Source organism: Coccinella septempunctata, chromosome 7 (assembly GCF_907165205.1).
Source record: "Coccinella septempunctata chromosome 7, icCocSept1.1, whole genome shotgun sequence".
Lineage (NCBI taxonomy): Eukaryota > Metazoa > Arthropoda > Insecta > Coleoptera > Coccinellidae > Coccinella > Coccinella septempunctata.
Window position 1 is genome coordinate 11,920,347 of NC_058195.1, and position 19,388 is coordinate 11,939,734.

A 19,388-nucleotide genomic window follows, 5' to 3' on the forward strand; every position below is an offset into this window, starting at 1 on the left:
GGCACGGTTAAAAAAATAAAACAAATTCTCAAGCATGAAGAAATCGCCAAAATTTGATATAGCAAAAATAGTCTTATTATTATTTCTTCAAGCATGAGAATGTGTTTTATTTTTTTAACCGGAAACGGTACCTCGTACAGCAAAAAGTAAAAAAACCGAATTTGCTCCAAATTAAATAAGGATTTAAATAGTAATTTTTATTGTCGGAAAAACCAGTGGCGTATCATTTTTTTATCTGAAAATATTCAGTCACGCTGCAGTACGGACGCCACTGGTAGAATAAAAAAGAAATGATATTATGCAAAAAGTGCTCCTTGACGCTCAAAACCTATTTCTCAAATTTCAACAAAATATTTCAAAGTTATTAATAAAAAACATTTTTTTTCTATAATTTTAACACCCCGTATCTCAGAGAGGAAACATTTCTCGACATATGTTTATATGACAAACTAGGGCTTATTTTTGATGTAGAATACGTGCATGGTTAAAATTTCTTGGTTACGATCTGGACCACCCTGTATAACGTTACAATAAGGTATTTGAATGAGAACCGCACAAATATCAGACGAAATGCTAAAAGTCACCCTGTATAAACGGTGTTCAATGAAAGAGTAAAATAGCCGTCCGAATTGAAAGGGGTAGGTACAATCGGGCACTGAATAAAATGGAAATCGATACACAAAACATTAGGTATATTATTTTCATCTGAATTATTACCAGTATCGGTAAGGAAACCATGGAAACCCAGATTTCATATCATAATGTCATGCGAGACATCTTAATTGCAAGAATGTCGTGATAAGACATCGTTTGCCCAAATTTATAGTATAGTTTCGAATGGGTTTCATGTTACAACATCCACTATTGATAAAGGAAGGAAATTTGATTTGACCAGCCAGTCAGGATGGTGCTCAGAAGGAGGAATAAAAGTTGCATTCCCTATATTTTCAAGGAGGGTAGTTACAGCCCTCCCTCCCCATGCAGGCTGCAAGGGGATTTGTGGCACAGGAAATTGAGGGCTTCTGATCGACTGTTCAACCATCAGACACTTGCTAGTGCTAGGAAGAGTGTTTACTACAAACCTAACCCGTAAGTGAAAAACTATTTGTTCATTTTTATTTTGTTCATTTATGTTAACTTATTTCTTCATCCCATAAGAATTTAAGAATTACTGGCCTTAATAACATTTGAAATCAAATACCTATTATACGATAAGAAGAAAATGTGATAAAGATAAATGGAGGAAAATCCAGTTCGAAAAACTTTCTATTTGTCTGCGCGCCGCGTATTTTTTTCAAATATGATCGGTTTTACTAACCAGTATGGTTATACCCCTGCTGTGCTCCACTGTTTTGGAGAAGGCAGTTATGGTACGTTAAAAAAATACGAACTTTATATAGGTACAGATCTTTTGCAGCTTCTATGAATTTTGTGACAGCCTTATAGCGTGGGTAGAATGTTTCTGAGACAATGCATTCTTCCACTTGATTTTTTTTCAGAGATCTCATTCCTCGCGATGACCTAGACTACATCCTTGCGTCCAGCTACCTTCACAATGAACATTCTTTCATCGACCCCATCGACCCACTTCTGCAAGCAGAGACCATGGGTGACGACACCTTTCGCAGGCTACGTAACACCATTGACATCCACCCTCAGCAACAGCTACAAGATGTCTTTGCCGCCAAGGCAACTTCCGGAAAATTCCTTACAGCTGGCAGCGTAGACGGATACGTGGAAAAGCCTGAATGCATACCATACAAATACCACGAGGTGAGTTGATGTTTGTTCTAGTCCCGTGACGATTGCTCACAGTTTGGGGTTTCACTATTGTTCAGTCTGATAGTCTGATGGCTCAATCATTGTAAGATTAACCCAGTAAGAGTATCCTAGGTTTCTCGGCTTAAGTTTGTATGGCCAAACCTACGCTATAGGAAGAGTGTTCTTGTAGTCTTTGGTCTGATCACTGATCATCTAATGAAAAAAAAAAAACAGTAGAGTACTGAATTCTCTGCTAAATGCGATCCAATACTTATTCTTTGGTCAACTTGTGTCCTACTAGGGACATCCAATTTGAGTTCGTATTTATAAATTAAAAGGAAATCCTTCTATTCATAAGCAAGAAGTAAGAGATGACGATAAGAAGTGGAAGAGTTTCGTATTTTGTAATAAAATTGACCTTCCACAAAATAGATATGAATATTATGTGTTAATGTTTTTCTTTGACTCGTACAGATATTTCAACAGTAGATTCCGGAGGTTAAAAGTAACACTTTTTTCCTATATCATTTTTTTCGATTCGACCCTGATAAAAAGATATAGCCATTTTAAATTTTCATAATGATCTATGCCACCCCTAGAAAAACAAAATTCCCTTCAGAATAACTAGCTAAATCTGTAACATTAGACATCTATGCATCTTTCAAGCAAAGTTGCATTCAGCCAAAGTACCCAATTTTCCGAATATCACAAGTAGTTTTTATTTTTAAACATCAAATTACTCGAAAACAGCGCATTATGCGAGAAAATATGAAGAATACTTTTATTTTACAAAACGTTCAAATATTCGTTAGATAACGTTCACCTCACTTTCAAGAGTTGGGTTCTTAGAATTTTTGCTATTTTTATGGTATGTTATGGTCATAATGAGAAAACCGGAAGACGTGGGTGATATATCTTGTATTCGAAAAAGATTAATCACATAAACGAAAAACTATATTCCAAAATTCACTTCATTCGATTTGTGAGATGGAACTAAAAATAACATTTTCGTATGGTTATTTAACAGCCTGTATCTTTTATACCGAGCCGATACGGAAAAAATGGTAAAGGAAAAAAGTGTTTCTTTTGACCTCAAGAATCTACTGTTGAAATATTTGTGCGAGTCAAAGGCTCACCCTGTATACGTTTCGTTATTCATCTACTCGTTAAAGCGATGGACGCCACTGCGTAATGAGTAAATTTTAATGACTTTTGATAAAATGATGATTCATTTCCCTTTCACAGTCCCATCCCGTATTGATTGGAGGCACCACCAGCAACAAACATCCTATGAATATAAAATTGATGAACTCTTCTCATCATGCCCCACAAACGAATGCAGGATACTCAAGACAAGATGCCGATGGTACTTTCTTCCAGTACTGACGCTTCCTGAATTCTGTTATCGATCTTTTTAAGTATTATTCGAATTTTTTTCCAAGCAGTGTTAGTATTATAGAGTGTTGGAAATGAATAAAAAAAAAGAATATGGTTATTTCTTCATTAAAATATCTTGTGCCTATTCTTTGGATAAAATGTTGCCCTCTCTTTGCATGGCTCTCTTTGGCTTATCCATGTTTATTGGGTTAGTTTTTTGGAGACTAACGTTAAGACATGAAAGTTTGTTGTAGCATCACAGTCCTACCGGTAATAAGACTGTGAAGGTATTATTATCGCATAATTTTCAGGAAAAAAATTATCAAGTTGTTGTCTTTTATGAAATTCCCTCAAAAAAATAAATTCTTTCAACCCTATTTGAAGGCCTCTATGTGAAATGAAAGTAAAGAAAAAATTATCGAATTGTTTCCTTCATAAAATCTGCATGCCCATAAATATAAGCCAGATCAGCGAGCAGATTCCGTTCATTGAAGAACCCAACCGGTGTATTCAAAATTCGTACTAATTCTTATAAATTATTTCTAAATCACTGCCACTAGGCAATTTCATAGCTGAAATATTAATGGAAACAACAATTCCGAAGGAATTGTCGTTCCAATAATGTGAGTGAAGCTGCATTCACAATCAATTCGCGGGCCGAAGTGCACTTCGGCACGAAATTTACCATTCGCAATAATCTTGGAACCAAATACTCAAATGAATCAAAAATGTAACTGATCAAAACATAAGCATCAGCATCATCTATAGCCGGCACGAAATTCCTTGCCGAAGTGATAGTTTGCAACTTGCAAGAAATTTTGTTTTGAATTTCATTGTGAATGGTAACGGAGAACGCCATCTGCTAAGCTTTCGTGCCGAAGTGCACTTCGGCCCGTGAATTGATTGTGAATGTAGCTTTAGTCATGAACTATCATGAACTTGGGAGCCATGGAACTGTTGTAGGAGTCTGCAGAGAAAGTGAGGTTTGGTTCAGTCTTTGCGTGACAGGTGGCGTATCGTGATGAGATATCTCAAAGCGGCGTCCCAAGATCGCATAAGACCACCATCCTCCGATCGAGAAATTCAGTGCTATACTGTACTGACGAGGGAAAATGATCCCGAAACCGGTCTACAGTTGCACTTGAATTTTTCGACTTCTCTGGGATTTCCTATGATAGTTCATGACTAACTCACATTATTGGAACGACAATTCCTTCGGAATTGTTGTTTCCATTAATATTTCATTCTTGCGATGCGCCCGCTTAGGCGACCCTTTTGTTTATTTAATTTCATAGCTGCTTTTTATAGCTGCTAAAAGCTTGTCTACATAAAATATTTGATTTATCCTTCTGTATCTAAATATGGTAAAACGTTTTTTGATGTCACCTGTATAACTGCAGTTTGATTATACAATTTAGTTCAGCAAAATACTGGTAGGTGGCGATACCAGTTTTGTATAATACTCAGAGTTACTTTAAATAACGGAACTTTTCGGGTGTCCCCTGTATAAAATATGAATTTGGAAGCTCCGAAGAACCACACTAAGCACAGATTACAAAGTTAAAGGCGAGACAGTCGCTTAGAATGCACACCCCACACTTCACATTCTAGATTCTAAGGAACTAAGTGTTCCTTAGACGGTGAGATCACAGTCTAAGCGTCCCTTAGACTCTGAAGAAGTTGTTCAGCGTCACAGTCTTAGCGGTTCTTAGACTGTGAGGTTATATAGCATCACATTGTAAGAGTTCTTAAGAAGGTGAAGTTGTATAGCATCACATACTAAGCGTTCCTGAGACTGTGAGGTTGTAATAGAGTCACAGTCTAAGCGTTCCTTATTCCTTAAAATGTGAAGTTGTCATAGCATCACAGTCTCATCGGTTCTTAGACCGTGAGGTTGTAAAAGTATCACAGTCTAAGCTAAGCGTTTCTTAGACTGTGGGGTTGTTATAGTATCCCAGTCTAAGCGTTCCTTATACGATGAAGCTGCTATAGCATCACATTCTAAGTATTCCTAAGACTGTGAAGTTGTTATAGCATCACAGTCTAAGCTAAGCGTTACCTAGAGGGTGAGGTTGTATAGCATCACCTACTAAGTGTTTCTTAGACTGTGAGGTTGTTATAGCATCACAGTCTGAGCGTTGCTTAGAATGTGAAGTTGTTTTAGCATCACATACTAAGCGTTTCTTAGAGTGTGAGGTTGTTATAACATCACAGTCTAAGCGTTCCTTATTCCTTAGAATATGAAGTTGTCATAGCTTCACAGTCTCATCGGTTCTTAGACCGTGAGGTTGTTAAAGTATCATAGTCTAAGCGAAGCGTTTCCTAGACTGTGGGGTTGTTATAGCATCACAGTCCAAGCTAAGCGTTTCCTAGAGGGCGAGGTTGTATAGCATCAGATACTAAGCGTTTCTTAGACTGTGAGGTTGTTATAGCATCACAGTCTAAGCGTTCCTTAGAATGTGAAGTTGTATAAGATCATAGTCTCGGCGGTTCTTAGACCGTGAGATTGTTAGTATCACAGTCTAAGCTAAGCGTTTCTTAGACTGTGAAGTTCTTAGCATTACAGTCTAAGCGTTCCTTAGACTGTGAGGAATTTATAGCATCACAGTCTGAGCGTTTTCTTTAGACAGAGATTATTATAGCATCACATTCTCAGCGGTAATTAGACTGAAAAAATCGCATATATTATAGAAAAAAAAGATTATTTCAGGTAATAAATGAAACGTCATGCTTTTATTGTGTTTTTATTCACAAAGCTACACATATGAAATAATCGCAATAAATAACTTTGTTCAGTAGGAGCTAAATATCCATATAAAAATGAAAAACTATGCCAACAACTAGGATATCAAGATATGTGATAGAAAATTCAGGATACAAACATGTTTTCCAATTTCCATAAGTACTTGTAAATGCATTACATCTGGCGGTCATAACTAGCTATGATTATAATAACTAACATAATGTCGTATTACTAGTTACTGTTTAGGAATATTTACACTCGATGAATCGACGGTTTATATGCCGGTGGAATGACGGAAGATTTACATTAGAATCTAAATCTAGACATTATTGGCGTTAAAAAATCCATATGTATTCGCTTCCCAGTAACAGTAGAAAAACATTGATTCTCTAAAATCATTTTCCTCCTTAAATACTAAAATACAAATATATGTATATAATGCAAAATATATAAGTATAATGTATAAGAGGCTTATCATTAAATTTCAAGTATTTGGTTACGTTGTAAAATTACAGAAAATATGATTGGGTTTAGATTAAATTTGGCAGTTTACATAGACTTTCATAATCCGTGAAGGTAATGTAACCCAGCTTTTATTCACAACAGTACCAGATATCATATATCTATAATACAATGAGCGTTTTGTATCGATAAGATACGATAAAAACACACTAACAACACTATGGAAATGAACAATTCGAAATTAACCTGGGAAAAATTTCGAGAACAATCACAAGAAGAGTTGCATATCGGACTTCAATAAATAAATACATTAAAATAAATATAATTCACAATTAAATCTTCAATATATCAAAATCTTTAAATGCACAATAATTGAAAAACTTAATAATTAAAAATGGGACTTTTTCACAACCTAATATTCCCACATAGTTGAATTTTCGATGGAAGTGTCGCCTAAGCGGAAACCACCGTTTTTGCCGGCGGTCAAGTAACTTCCGTTGGTGTTTTTTATTGCTAATCTAGTTGGTTCACGCAATTCCAAATAGAAACCTTCTGGGGTGTCGGAATCGGCCACAACACCTTCGCTGTCGGCATGCCAGTATTTGTTGTTTTGTCCTGGAATGAACAATAAAATGAATAGAGAATTATGGATAGATACGAGACAATCTCAAGATATGAAACGTGATGTTTGGACACTTATAGATTTTAAAGAGGGTTGCGTTGTAATGCGACCTTAAGATCTATTGTGATCCCCATCAGAGCTGCCCATCTACAACTCCAGTTTCAATGAACTGGGATGGCTTCAGGCCATTACCAGGTGATTACCTTCTTGCCCAAGGCATTGCGTTAGCTAGCAATGGCCAGGAATTGTGTCACCAGGTAATCTGGAGCTTCATCCTCCTTCCCACACTCTAGTTTTTGCTGGACCCCTTCTCATTAGGTGCTTCCTGAGGCGGCAATGCCCTGGAGGAAGTGTAGCATATCCTCACTAAGATCCAGATACTTCTTTTGTAAGGTTTTTGAATGTTCCAGTCTCGGAAGATTCCTCTAACACTAGAGTAATTCTCTTTCGGTTTTTTCTTCTCATGAACCTCTTTCGGACACTTGGTAGCAACAGAAGTTTAAAGTAATCAAAAGACCATTTTACCACTCAATATACGACCATCGTTTGGCAGAAGTTTTTGGTTAATTCAGAACAACCAAACGAAGAAGAGCATAAACCTCTTTTATTGGTCTGGAACCGATTCGAAGTACATATAGGTAAATATACCCAAAAGAAAGAGTATCAGGAGAAGAAAAACCCAGAAAATGAATCACCCTGGAGGAATCTTCCGAGATTGTTACACTCCAAACAGTTCCTTGGAAAATTAAACACTGTGAGATCTAAGAGTATCTGGATCTTAGTAAGGATAAGCTATTCCTCTTCATTGGGTTCCTTACAGAGTATTCTTGCCTCAGGAAACATCTCAGGGTCTAGCAGCAACTGAAGAGTGCAGATTCTGTTGGGAGGAGGATACAACTCTAGATCACCTTATGACAGAATGTCTCGCCATTGCTGGCCAACGCAAAAATTGCTTTGAACGAGAAAATTTTACCCAAACATCCACAACTATAACAAATAGCTATTTCTCTACACTCACCTTTGAAGTATATGACTCCCTTCTCGGCCCTTTCGACTTGGATGGTCTCGTAGGTGGCCTTGTTGCATTCCAGTTTGGGATTGTTGGAGGATTTGTAGCCTACGAATCCCTGCTCACACTTGAGCACCAGAATGGGCCTGTTGACTAGGTAGAAGAAGTATTTACAGTTCTCATCCACCGCCTCTGAAGTTGCGTAAAGGTGACCGGACCTCTTGGTGATGATGTAACGGCCATTGTTGGCTCGGAAGGCCACAGATCCGTCGCCCTGCCAGACGAGATCGAAAAGTGCATTTGAAGACCTACGAGAAGAGGTACAGATTACAAAATGTTGACGTGCTGGTTGAACTGCCAGGCACAATAAGCTTTATATAAGGTACATATGTACATCTAATCGTATTCTTCTTAGGAATCTGATAATGCTGGAGACTGAATACTGTTTGAGCTCCTCAATAACTTGTCCCCAGAAAGCTAATCAAATCAGATCCTATATCTGCCAGAGGACAGTCTTCTCCGTAGAAGTGTTACGGTGTTACGTTCAACATAAATAAACATAGGTGATAATAAGTCCTAGTCTATCTTTGAACACGAGAGCGCTTAATCAAAAGTACCCCTTTGTAAGATACAGGAGAATTATTATTATTATTTGAACCAGATCGTATTACGGCACTCCCATATGCGCACCTTTGAGGTTCATTTTAAGACACACATTTTAACAGCCAGTGTCTCGGTCTATAAAATAGAGGGTTCACTTCCCAGGGCTTTAGAGAATCTCAATTTAGGTCCATATACGACAATGCAGTGTAATGAATTCCAGTTTTCTGAGAAAATTGGAGTTCATTTTAGTGCATTCCTTTCATTTCACATTCCCGCCTTTGAAAATATTGAATTCTCAAATATTCAGTACATTCATTCCGATAGGCAGAGTAAATGTAAAAAAACCGTTTATCTGTGTTTAACACAGGGGATTTGCTATAAAAGCAGATTTTACTCCGCGACGGCCTCTTTTACTCTTAGTCTTTTTTACTCTTTTGTCATTTGACTCTCTTAGTTCTTTTCTCTGCGATTCTGCTTTGTGTGCACGACAAGCCGTTCAACGAATTTAGAAATAATTTTGTGTTGCGAGGGTTAGTGCTCTTAGGAATTAATTTTTAGTTTTAGTTTGTTTTCCGCGAGTGCCTGAAATAAAGGAGGTAGGTCCCCGTCTATACAGTTCAGTTTCTTTATTAGACCTACACCGGTTACTTCTTTGACACTGCTATACTGTATCGTTTTCTGTTATCTTGTGCCGTACTTTACCCTGTTTCGCGAGTCTGACTTTTCCCTTCGCTATCAGTCATGGTGCGTAAGCCTTGGGGTAGTGAAGAGAAAGTCCCGTCAACCCCCCTGTTCGCGTTCCCGCGTCATAAGTGTTGAGATAAAAATCTCTTCTTTTCTATCAGTCATGGTGCGTAAGCCCTTGGGGTAGAGAATAAGAGAAACCGCTCGTCGTCAGTGAAATCCCGTAGTTGCGCTAAAAATAGACCTTTTCTTCGCTATCAGTCATGGAGCGTATCCCTTGGGGTAGCGAATAAAAGTCTCGAATAGATCCGCCCTGGTTGTGTTTCTTTTCATTTCTGGAGAAATACAATTAATTACATCCCGATTCCGCATAGCAAGTCATTTCACTTCGCGAGGTCATCCTTAGTATCCATTTCGTCAGTTCTGGTTGGCGCATTTTATTGAACAACCTTTGATTTTTCACTGTACCTGGTATAAACTTTACAAAGTGCTCGTGATCGGATCCAATTTCCCGAATGTATGTTTGCTGATCGATTCGCTCATATTTCATACCTACACATATTTCCGTTGTATATATAATCAGTTTCCGAAGGTGTGAATAAACTGATAATTTGATTTTGACTACTTCGTTATCGTTACCACCCTAGATAACAGCGAACTCTGTCTCCGACTAGCAGCTACTCTGATAGGTTTGCTATTCTTCCTAGTGAAAAGAATAGCTGGAGCTCCAGATAAGTTTCTCCGAGGTAACCACGTTACAGCAGGTGCCCCCTACAGATTTTGATCCATCAGTAAACCACGTGGATGACTTTTTGTGCAAACGATTCAAGAAACTTAGCACTAGGACGGTCAGCATTGAAAATGATTGGGATAACATCCGATGGTTTTGCCAAGAGGTTTGAGTCCAGTTGAGTCAATATCCTCATATGTCCAACCCAGTTTCCGGGTAGATTCCCGTTAAGGGATATTCTTATTGCTTCTGGCAGGCTACATTTCCTCACATGTAGGTGTAGGGGAGGCAGATCAAGTATGATGTTTCGGAGAATATTATTCGGATACTTGTAATACTGATTTACAAAAATTGGTCAGTACGAAAGAGCATCAGTAATTAATGTGAAAGTATGCAACGTTTTGGTCTTTCAAGATGTAGGTACACTGCGGGTGAGTCTTTGACTCATACAAATATTTTAACAGTAGATTCTTGAGGTAAAAAAAAAAACACTTTTTTCGTTTACCATATTTACCCAGTATATGGAAAGCCCTTCGGTAGGGTATTTATGTCCAGTTCAAGGTTATTGGACTGCAAGAAGAGTTTTTTCTAGTGTTCTGTAATAATTATATTTGAATTTGACAACTGAACATAAAAAAATAGTCTGAAACTAAACATCGAAGAAAATTAATAAATAAAAGTTTATCTAATTAAGCGATTCAAATTCCGGGTCAGCGGATATAAGAATATCCAGCGAAGCATCTACTGCCAAAAAACTCATTAAATTGAAGAAGTTGTATGACACACTCCACCGGTACTTCGTCTGGAGACCATATGGCATATAATATAAGACAGGACCTTGGTGATTAATTTTCGTAACAAGTCGAATTACATGGTCAGAATTAGGCATGATATACAGTGTCTCCAACTGTGAATGAAACAGTGTCAATTTTTAGCACCTGTCGATTTTTTCGAAGAGCTCTTACAATTTTCCTAACACATTGTGACTGTTGTAAAAGGGATTTCCAATCTCAACTTTGAGCGTTTTCCAGTTTCAGTTTCTGAAAATGGCTTTGGTTCTCATTTAGCCACCTTGTATACAACCTACTCGACCTACCAATATTCTCCTACAGAATTTGGTTAGAAAACCGAATAAAAGAAGCATGCAATCGATTAAAGACCAGGTTAGACAGTTGGCTGGAGAAAATAAATCGTAATCTAATTCATCTACACGTGAAAACGTTCTTCTTCTTTCTACTAAATTATCAATAAATAAACAAATACCCTATATTACGAATTGAGTTTTTGGATCGAAAAATTCATGAATCGATTTCATGTCCTCAGTCGTAGAAACAGTTATTTCAAATATTTGCTCCTTCGATTTCGAAAACAGGTTCCTTTACCTTTTGTCTCCTGCAGCTTGAATTCCTCCACCTGCTTCAAGTGTCCAATATCTATCCTGCATAGTTCTGATGTACCATCTCTTCACACTCCAGTCGAATTCCAGTTGGAATGTTTCATGATCGGAAATTTCATCTTGGTTGGCAGTCACATCCACACCTGAAATAAAAATTAGTACATTCAGTTGACGAGGAAACAATTCTAGATACATACTAGAAATAGTAGAAGCAGGGAAAATGAGATAGAGTTAAGTCTAGAAGACATTAAGGCGAATACAATTTATAAGTCCAAAATTTTTATATTATTGGTTGGAGAGAGACTATTTGAATAACATTTTCAGGGGAATTTAAAAAAGGATCGTAAAAGGGAGGTAAACAATAAACAGACACGCTATAAAAATTGCTTGAGAAATTATTCGTGGTCATAGTTTTACTATTTTCACCTATTATTGGTAAGACTGTCCGAACATCAAAGTAATCGTGACATCCTCAGCAATTTTTGGGTAATAATTTAGACAGACCAATTCTGTTGATGAGTTTTTGAACCTATTCTCAATTGTAGGCAGATTCACGTACCACTAGATGGAATATGAACAATTATTCTACTATTAGACAAGTTATGGAGTGTATTGGAGTTGGGACACCTTGTACATTGAACGAATGTTGCACCAGACGGAAAGCCGAGTCGAAGTGGTTCTAAGAATCGCGAGCTTTGGTTCGAACAGGCCAATGCTCCTGTCGGTTAATCTGGTACGTTTCACGGACAAAACATTTGTTCCTTTGTTTCCTTCAATCAAGGAGTCTCCTTGTTTTACATACGAGGATGTATTGATGTCTAGTTAGCCTAGACCAGTTCCATGCGTAAAAAAAATATGGCGTTACCATAGCAACGAACAATAACTCATAAGAAGGGTCAGTGTGTAGTTGAGGTCAAAAAAGTACACCAGAGTTAAGCAATAAATTAAAGAAAGAAGATGTCCACCGAAATTGTGAAAATCGAAAAATTGGAGTATCAAGCCATCATCAAGTATTTAAAAGGGTTAAGAGGTAAGCAGATTTACGAAGATTTGCTTAATACCCTTGGTGTATTTCGTATGCGACCGTGAAAAATTGGACTGCAAGCTTCAAAAGAGGTAAATTTTCCATTGAAGATGATGACCGATCGGGAAGGCCAATTTCTGTGTAAGTCCCCGAAAATATCGATGCAGTTCATGACATTATTTTATCAGACCGTCGAATTGGGCTAAAACGGATATCTGAAGCTGAATATTTCATACAAACGCGTTCATCATATGGTTCACGTCAATTTGGACATGAGAAAAATTGCTGCAAAATGGATCCCCAAATGTTTGAATGTTGACCAAAGGCGTGCAAGGGTAGAAGCATCGCGTTCGATCTGTGCTCGATTTGAAAACGATGAAGACTTCTTAACCCGAATGGATATTATGGATGAGACTTGGGTACATTTCTACGATCCAGAAACAAAGCAACAATCGATGGAATGGCGACACTCTAGTTCTCCAAGACCAAAAATCTGCTGGAAAAGTTCTTGCTTTAGTTTTTCGGGATTGCTATGGAGTAATCATGATTGATTTTTTGGACAAGGGTAGAACAATAACAGGAGATTACTATTCGACATTACTGACCACCTTACGGAAAAAAATTAAAGAGAAGAGGCGCGGAAAGCTATCCAAAGGTGTTTTGTTTTTGCAGGACAACGCCCCTGCACACAAATATCATGTTGCCATGCAAAAATTCGTGATTTATGATTTGAATTTCTAGAACACCACCCTTATTCACCAGATATGGCTATCATCTCTTTCCTGAACTGGAAAAAAAGTTTAAAAGGACGTAAATTTTCTTCCCAACGAGGAGGTAATGAAAGCTGTGGAGGTCTGGTTTGCAGAGCAAGATGAAACATTTTTTTTTGAATGGTCTAGAGACGTTGCAGGTTCGCTGTAATAAATGTATCCAATTAAGAGAAGAATATGTTGAGTAATGAAATATTTTGACATTGAAATTTAATTTGATTCTAGTTTTTGTTCTCACGTTTTGTCTTGTCGATACTTTCTGTTTCTTTCTCTAGGGATTTTAGACGAAAATCGAATTGCGATGATCTAATCTGAACAGAATAACTTGAATTATATTTATATTTGAAATTTATCGACTAATTCCAATTTAATTTTCACATACATACACGAAAGACGTGAGCTTTTGTATTCATTCCATTCAGAACTGTGCCCATCTACTGCCATCCCAATAAACATCGTCCTCGTCAAAAAATATTCTGGTCCACACGGTATTTGTCAAGGAATTATCAAACATTTAGCCCAAGGCTGTACCTAATAATGAGATTGATTTCGATGGTTTATCATAAGATTAATAGTTGCAATAGGTCCTTTCGTTTGCATAAAAAGTGTAGCACTTTTCTACACTCGATTTTAATATTCGTTTGGTGATTGAATTTACACCAGTGTAGAGGAGGTGTAGTTTATCTACATTTCCTTCTGACTATGTGTAGATAAACTACACTTCCTCTACACTGGTGTACATCAAATCGAGTGTAGAAATGTGCTACACTTTTTATGCAAACGAAAGAACCTCCTTGTGTCAATATTCCCGATACTCCATTGATTTCTGTCCCACACGTTTTGGGAACCACTGTTTCCGTCCAGACTCACGGAGATTTGTCGTGTGGGTGTAACTATGGCTCGCAACAATATTCAAACGGCATGGGGTGTCTATATTGATCCGGACTGAACAGGGTTAATGGAGATGTAGAGGATGCATTCATAACTGACGAACGCCACTGCATCCGCCCCCGCCGTACAGCCCTAATCACACAGCAACAAAAATACGATCGGAATGAAATCGAAAGTTATCGTAGGAAAGATGAAAGAGGGCGGACCTGACATCCGCACATAGGGAGGCTTTCCTAATTCGGAATTTCTAGGGATAGGCTCTATCTCGTTTTACATATGTCTGGACTGAAAATGGGGTGATTTACGAAATATTGAACGTACAAAAAGGTAACTCAGAGGCCTTTTACCCTCCTGTTTCTGTTTGGACATAATTTAAGGCTAATTCACTACTATAGTAAAAAATCTTTACGTTTAGCTAGCTGGATCACTATTTCAAGCAAATTATGGACCAACTCATCACCCTAGTGAACATTTTTTACTTAAATTGTTGGAGAAATCAGGGGTTCTGCGCTAGTTCAACGTATGGATATCACCACCAACAATCCCCGATCAATTATAGAGAATACTTTCAGGCTCATACAAGGCTAATTCATTACCTACCCTAGCTACAAATTTTTAACTCAAGTAAAGCAGAATATGAGCAACATTTGCTTGCATTCCTAAGAATACCACAAAACTAACACAGGAAACGAGTGATAAATTGGTATGAATGCAGATTATCCGCAACAGCAGCCACTACGTTAATTTTTTCTCCCTGTCCCTCACTACTGTCTGCCTATCCAAGATGGCTGAGATACAACCCCTAGAAGTTCGACAAAATTTCATTGAATATCAAGTACGAAACAAAACATATACATATGTCTTGAAAATGAATGGTTCAATGCCAAGTTCATCGGATTAGATGCAACAGGTCACTTTTGGTAGAATAATAATTGTTGTATCGTGCAATTTAGGGTGAAAAAATAAATGTTGAAAATCGAGGCAGTTTCTTGAAAGTGCTTAAGTTAATTATGTTTGAACAAGTGCTGCCATTTTTAAGACGATTGTTGGAATGTTCGAGCAAGAAGATTGTGATGCCCATTGTGAAAAAGTTCTTGAATAATTTAGACTAATTTTATTGGTGAGATTTTGAAGTTTTATTCTACTTTTTACACTTATGTCCTAGGTCTCTTCTATCAGTTGTTACCACGTAAATATCGAACGAGCTAACAAACGGTCTAGGGTCGTATTGGGATCTATTTCAGTAATCATTTTAAATTTTTTTTTCAACTTTGCCATTTTGAAATTTTGGTATATGTGATTTTTGGTGAAACGCTTCATTTTGACCAGTTCTACCTTCTGTTGAAAAAAAGCCTCAACTTCAAATACACCCTGTATAAATTTCAATTTCTTATTTGCATTTATTTTCCATAAAATCGTTAAAATCTCTTCTGGAGATATTCCAGCAATGAGGATAATGCTTTAAATCTTTAAACTTTCTATAGTTTGATGGAAGTGTAAATGACTCACTCCCCAGCGTATTCGAATAGGGTTGAAACTGACCAAATCCAATACAAGTAGCATTGTGTAACGATGGGGGAGGAAATAGTAGTTTCTCAATATGAAATAAACAATAAATGCACTGGATGGAAATCGCAATAACGAAACAATGGTGTTATTGAACGATTTCGTGTAGTAGGCAAGGGTATAAAGTACTTATTATTGAACTGCAATTCAATTAATGCCCCCATTTCGAGGGTTGGGAGTTCAGTGATTAAGGGGGATGAGATTTTATGGGTAGGTTATAGATCAAATGAAAAAAGTTAATCGAGTTATAGAGTTATAAACATACTGCTCCACAAAAGTTGAGGAAAGTTCATCCTTCGACACGCGTATATTCCAAAAAAGTAATGGTAGATCAAAATGTTATACATATTCAGAAAGAGCAGCTCTTCTAGTAATAAATCTCAAAATTTCATCGAGCTCGGTGCAACCGTTCGGTCTTGACGAATTTTTAATAATAATAGGTTAAGCTTTATATACTTAAACTATGCTTTTCCAACAACTCTTCAGATCCCCGAAATACAGCCAGATATAATTATGCTGGACAAAGAGCTCAAATATTTGTAAGTCGTCGAATTCTACTTCCTGCCGAAAATAATGTGGTTATGAAAGAAGAACAGAAAAGGAAAATACAAAGGTTTAATGTTCGAACTAAGGACTTTAAAATTAAGGCATAAAATTTGGATGGTTGTTTAGGAGAAATAAATACTATCTGAGTACCAGAATTAAACATTATTCTGGTATGCAGAACTGTCTAATGTTGTGTTTGAATCAAAAATCAGTCACATTACATTGAATCGTTTTTTTGATGGTACCTTCTGTTGAAAAAGACTCGTGTTTCAAGGAGAAATAACTAAGTATTAAATATTACTTATTCCGTTTCGTACCACTATGATCTGCTTCCTTTCTACGTCGTGTTCGGAGTCATCAAGAGGAACAAAACCACACGTAATGCAATATCTACAAGGTATCATTATCTCTTGGTAGGTAATGAACACACGTGGTCACAAGAGAATCAGTCCCAGGCAGTTTTCATTTCATCTACGTTTCTTTGAAATTGACTCGCCTGCAATCTTCTCCATGGTGTGCGTTTTTTAAATAAAAAGTGAGTAAAGTAAAGTAACGCCAAAAATCAATATTGATAATATTTTTATTTCAAATTATGCAAAATTTTTATGCATAATTAAGCAGTTTGTCATGCACCCTCTACAGAGGTTGGAGGGTAGTTGAGTGTTTCAAATGACAACCTTAACTTTTTGACACCTGTTCCAGAAGAGAATAGTATAAATACCCAAGATTTGAATTTTGTGCTTTACTTTTTACTCCCTCTGTACAGGGTGGGCAAAATTCGTTGTCTACTGAGAGGATCTCGAGAACTATAGCAGCTAGAAGAAAACGGATGACACATTCCGAAAACCACAGCCTCCTACGATACTTCGTTTTTGAGTTTGACAATTTCGTAAAGTTCTCATAACTTTTTTGTCTTTGAAATAACAAACCTGAAACTTGAACCTTCTACAGGCACTTTTTACGTAGAATCCACTGATGACCTCAAAATATTTTTTCATTTCGAATCAAAAGGAGAACTTTAATTTTTTTAAATGCAAACTTTTATTGAATTTTTTATTTTTGAATTGAAAAAAGATCTTTTGTCAGTAGATTCTACATATGGAAGTGCTTAATAAGGTTTATTTTTCTGATCTGTAACTTCAAAGACAAAAAAGTTATGAGAACTTTTCGTAATCGTCAACATCTCAATTTTTGTTTATAACTCGAAATCTGAAAATGAAAGGCCGATTCTGTTTTAAGGTTCGGATTAGTCATGAAAAAAGAGCTCGAGAATGTGTCATCCGTTTTCTTCTAGCTGCTACAGTTCTCGAGATCCCCTCAGTAGACAACGAATTTTGCCCACCCTGTATATGTCTATGAGTCAGTGTTATTCCCAATACCAACCTAAACTGTGCAACTCAAAAACCTTACTGAATATAATTGCGATTTTCGATTTTCCACAGTCACCTGAGGTGGCAATAAGTCTTGAAACGAGTATACAGGGTGAGTCATTGTCTCGTACGAATATTTTAACAGAAGATTCTTGAGGTCAAAAGAAACACTTTTTTCCTTTACCATTTTTTCCGAATCGGCTCGGTTTGGAAAATACAGGCTGTTCAAAAACCATAAGAAATGTTATTTTTAGTTCTGTCTAACAAACGGTTTTATCGATTGAAATGAATTTCGGAATATAGTTTTCCATTTATTTGATGAAACTTTTTCGAACACAAGATATCACCCACGTCTTCCAGTTTTCTCAATATGACCATAACGTACCATAAAAATACCAAAAATTCAAAGAGTCCAACTCTTGAAATTAAGTTGAACGGTATCTAATGAATATTTGAACGTTTTATCAAATAAAAGTATTTTTCATATTTTCTCGTTTAATGCGCGTTTTTGAGCAATTTGATGTTCAAAAATTAATAAGTCTCTGTAAAATTTGAAGAATTGGGTACTTTGGCTGAATACAACTCTATTTAAATGATCCACAGATGTGTAGTGTCACAGATTCAGCTTGATATTCTGAAGGTAATTTTGTTTTTCTAGGGGTGGCACAGCTCATTATGAAAACTCAAAATGTCTACATCGTTTTATCAGGACCGAATCGAAAAAAAAGGTATATGAAAACAGTTTTTTTTATCTCAAGAATCTACTGGTACATGTACTAGTCAAAGACTCACCCCGTATAATATGTAGAACCACTCTTGTCGACTGCTGTGGTATTTTAGGTATTGAATGTGTCATGCGAAGCACATATTAATGCATAAACATTAAACTAATGAAAATTCCCAAGAGCTATAATAGGAATATCGAAAAATTCCTCATGTTTCATCATTATTAGACATTAGAACTCCTTCGAACCTATTCCAGAGGAATTTTCTAGCCGACAGTTTGATATTTATTTCACCTAGTTGGTTGACAACCTCATTCCTTCTTCAAGGTCGAAATCTGTAATTCAATCTCCAGACTGCAAGGGACTCGATCTAAGCCACAGTGTTGCCAATCGGCGGATTTTTATCCGAATTGCGGATTTTTTTAGCTCTTGCGGATTTTTTTCGGATTTAAAAATATTTCGGATATTTTCGGATTTTTTTTATGTTATACAGTTTCAAAGAATTTCTGAAGGAATTGAATTATTCAAATCAATTATTGAGGCTCTTGCCCCTAGATGATTGAATAATTCAAATCAATAGTAGAGGCTTCGTCCACTAGATGTCCCGTTATGATTTATTGGTCGAAATATATCGTGGAATATTCCTATTGGGAAGTGGAGAAACCAGCGAAAATGTGTGCGTGTAAAGAAATAAAATACGAAATACGACTTTCTAGAATATTTTTTTTTGTGAAGAATTGTATGATCTGCAAAGTTTCTTGAGGTTTACGAAAATGTGCGAGCTTTGACCCATAGATGTATAATACTACTTGGTATTATAGGTCCATGCTTTGACCTCAAATAAAAAAACTGTACAAGCGAGATCGATGGGGATTTTTGGAAAAGTATTTGTTTATGTTTAGGTAATGAAATAAATAACGTATTCGGTATTCTAGACCTGGTACAAAATTCAGCTACCACTAGAGGGCAGCATATTCGCAGCTCAAAAAGGCTAGTGAAGATTTTTCACATTGAAAAAATGATTGGAATATTGAGAAAAGAAAATTGTTTATCTGTTTTCTTAATTATTTAATTGCTCGATGAACGAGCGGATTTTTTTCGGATTAAGT

General features: G+C 36.7%; 2 protein-coding genes across 3 annotated transcripts in view; one reads left to right on the plus strand and one right to left on the minus strand.

The window, feature by feature from the left end:
* The first annotated feature begins 729 nt into the window (after positions 1 to 729).
* Positions 730 to 3,251, plus strand: LOC123317154. Its single transcript, XM_044903543.1, has 3 exons — positions 730 to 1,089; positions 1,500 to 1,773; positions 3,007 to 3,251. The coding sequence occupies exons 1-3, from the start codon at positions 905 to 907 to the stop codon at positions 3,145 to 3,147; spliced, it is 600 nt and encodes a 199-aa protein (XP_044759478.1). The 5' UTR covers positions 730 to 904; the 3' UTR covers positions 3,148 to 3,251.
* Positions 3,252 to 5,869: 2,618 nt separating this feature from the next.
* The window catches only part of LOC123317056 (protein singed), a 65,199-nt gene continuing 51,680 nt past the window's right edge, over positions 5,870 to 19,388 (minus strand). For both annotated transcript variants that reach the window (XM_044903414.1, XM_044903413.1), the window contains exons 6-8: positions 11,374 to 11,530; positions 7,984 to 8,282; positions 5,870 to 6,958 (exon numbers count right to left, since the gene is read on the minus strand). In XM_044903414.1, coding sequence (XP_044759349.1) covers positions 6,756 to 6,958; positions 7,984 to 8,282; positions 11,374 to 11,530 — 659 coding nt within the window. In that variant the 3' untranslated portion in view covers positions 5,870 to 6,755. The remainder of the gene's footprint in view (positions 6,959 to 7,983; positions 8,283 to 11,373; positions 11,531 to 19,388) is intronic.